This window comes from Marmota marmota, unplaced genomic scaffold, assembly GCF_001458135.2.
Source record: "Marmota marmota marmota unplaced genomic scaffold, marMar, whole genome shotgun sequence".
Lineage (NCBI taxonomy): Eukaryota > Metazoa > Chordata > Mammalia > Rodentia > Sciuridae > Marmota > Marmota marmota.
In genome coordinates this window covers 16,545,948-16,548,265 of record NW_026000174.1, presented here as the reverse complement: position 1 = coordinate 16,548,265, position 2,318 = coordinate 16,545,948, and the positions used below count along the sequence as shown (strand labels likewise).

The following is a 2,318-nucleotide window of genomic DNA, read 5'->3' as shown; positions in this document are numbered from 1 at the left end:
GGTGGTCACCGTTCCGCCTACCTGGCAGGCGCGGGGGGTGGGGGGCGGCTCTGCCCCTCAGCAGGCCGCTGGGCCTGCTCTGTGGGTGGTCACAGTTCCCTCTACCTTTCAAAATACTTCTTAATAGGACTATCATGGCTCCTACTAAATTTGAGTGGTCCCCCCCCCAAAGGAATATCCTTATTTCAATTCAAGAAAAATGTACGGGTACTTTAAGAGTGAATAGGTCAAGGAAAATGATAGTGATGGAGTAAGACACCCTTCAGTCTCCTGAAAAGCTTTTCCCAATTCTCCTTCCAAGCTAACAACATACTTGACCCCTTCCTAAGCTGCACCCTTAGAAATAGCCTCCTTGACTATATGGTATAGGAGAATCGCAACTAGCCCCCAAGGTCTCAAATGTGGTGCGTTCCATTCCAGTTTATTAACTGCTTGTTTTCCTCACAGGCCTCAGACATTGAGATCTCCTAAGTGCTCTCCCTTCCTAAGAATCAGCTGTGTTTCTTTCACCTGCTTCCCTCTCCCTAGTCATTTACTCAACAATAAGCATTGAGCTCTATCTACATGGTAGCCACTGTTCTTGGTGCTGGGGATATAGTAGTTTTTTTGTTTGTTTTAAATGCAGTTCTGAGTCTCTGACCTTGTGGAGTTTACAACCTAGCAGGACAGTGAGTGGCCATTCCACCCTTACCATTGGTACCTGAGAAACGAGCACTATCCAAAAATCATAGCGAGCAGCTTCCTTGGGTTCAGTAACCAAACTTTCTAGCTCAAAGCAGAGATCACACATGAAGGGAACCAAGAGGAAACTAGCACTCTCTAAGCTGCAAATAAGTGCCAGATTAATCTAACATGTACAGTGTTCTCGTGTGTTTCCCCATCACATGCATCCCTTTTCTATTTCTTGTTATAGGATCTAGTTAATAATAAATTTGGGAGAAGGCATCGAGTAATAAGGTTCATACACTTTAGTGTAGTTCTTCCTTAGGTTTATAATTCAAATGGGAAAGAAAATTTCAGTGAAGAGGTGCCTGTTCACATAGATGTGCACAAACATCCTGTCAGGTAGTTAATCCCTTGGATGAGATGTCACAACATATACAAGTTTGAGAGTTCAGCTCTGAGTCTTTAATGAGAATAAAGCTAGGATTACCAGTGATACTTTATGTTCTGTATTCAAAGCTGCAATTTGGAGACTAACAGTGCCCCACAAATGGATCAACAGTAAAAGATGAGTCACTTTAAAAACCTTAAATTAACTCTTCCCCTACAGCTTACCCAAGCCCAGACTCGGAGGTCATAAGAACTGGGTCCTTTCATTCTAAGAAACATCAACCCGTTTCTGCTGGAAGCGCTTTAGGAGGCCCTGGCGGATCTGCTTAGACTTGATGCAGTACACAATGGGGTTCATGAAGGGTGGGACCAGGAAGTGCAAGTTGGCCATAAGCACTGCCAGAGCAGGGTAGCTGTGCTTCTCCATTCTGTGCAACACAGAGAGTCCCAGTTTGGGCAAATAGAAGATGAACACAATACAGAGGTGTGACACACATGTGTTGAGCGCCTTGAGCCGCTCCCCAGGTGCTGCAATGGCCAGCACAGTCCGAAGGATCAGGACATATGAAAGCATGATGAGGGACGAGTCGAGCCCTAGTGAGAGAAGGATGGAGATCAAGCCAACAAAGCTGTTGACCCAGGTGTCTGAGCAGGCCAATCCCACAAGGTCACAATGTAGGCAGTAGCAGTGAGAGAGTTCACTCATCTGGGGAAAGAGCAGTCGCCGCAGGAGAACTGGCGCAGGGAGGTTGAGCAAGACAGCCCTTGCGAGAATGGCAGCCCCCACTTTGGCCATGGCTGAGTGGGGAAGGATTGTGGCGTAGTGCAGAGGGTCCCGGATGGCAATAAAGCGATCAAAGGCCATGGCTAGCAGCACACCAGATTCCACATAGGTGAAGGCATGAATGAAAAACATCTGTGCTGCACAAAGGTCAAAGGGCAGCTCTCGAGCACCCAGCCAGAAGAGCCGCACCGTGGTGGGGAAGGTGGATGCACAGAGGCCCAGATCAGATGCTGCCAACATGGACAGGAAGATGTACATGGGTTCGTGTAAGGCTGGATCTGTGCGGATCAGGAAGAGGATGATACCGTTACCCACGATGGAAGTCACACAGACGAGGTTGATGGGGATGGAAACCCAATGCTGAGAGGCTTCTAGGCCTGGAAAGCCAGTGAGAAGGAAGGTAGAGTGAGCCGACGTGCTGTTGTTGCAGGAGGACATAGTGACTCCAGGAGGGAGTTGGTCACCCTAGGAGTAAGAAGCA

General features: G+C 47.9%; 1 protein-coding gene across 1 annotated transcript; it reads right to left on the bottom strand.

The window, feature by feature from the left end:
- Window positions 1–1,321: 1,321 nt before the first annotated feature.
- Window positions 1,322–2,275, bottom strand: LOC107156965 (olfactory receptor 51G2-like). The gene has a single exon (XM_015503147.1). It carries the CDS (start codon window positions 2,273–2,275, stop codon window positions 1,322–1,324), a length of 954 nt encoding a protein of 317 aa, XP_015358633.1.
- Between the last annotated feature and the right edge of the window lie 43 nt (window positions 2,276–2,318).

Coding starts and splice junctions, on each gene's coding strand:
- LOC107156965 (XM_015503147.1), bottom strand. CDS start 2,275: ATGTCCTCCTGCAACAACAGCACGTCGGCTCACTCTACCTTCCTTCTC.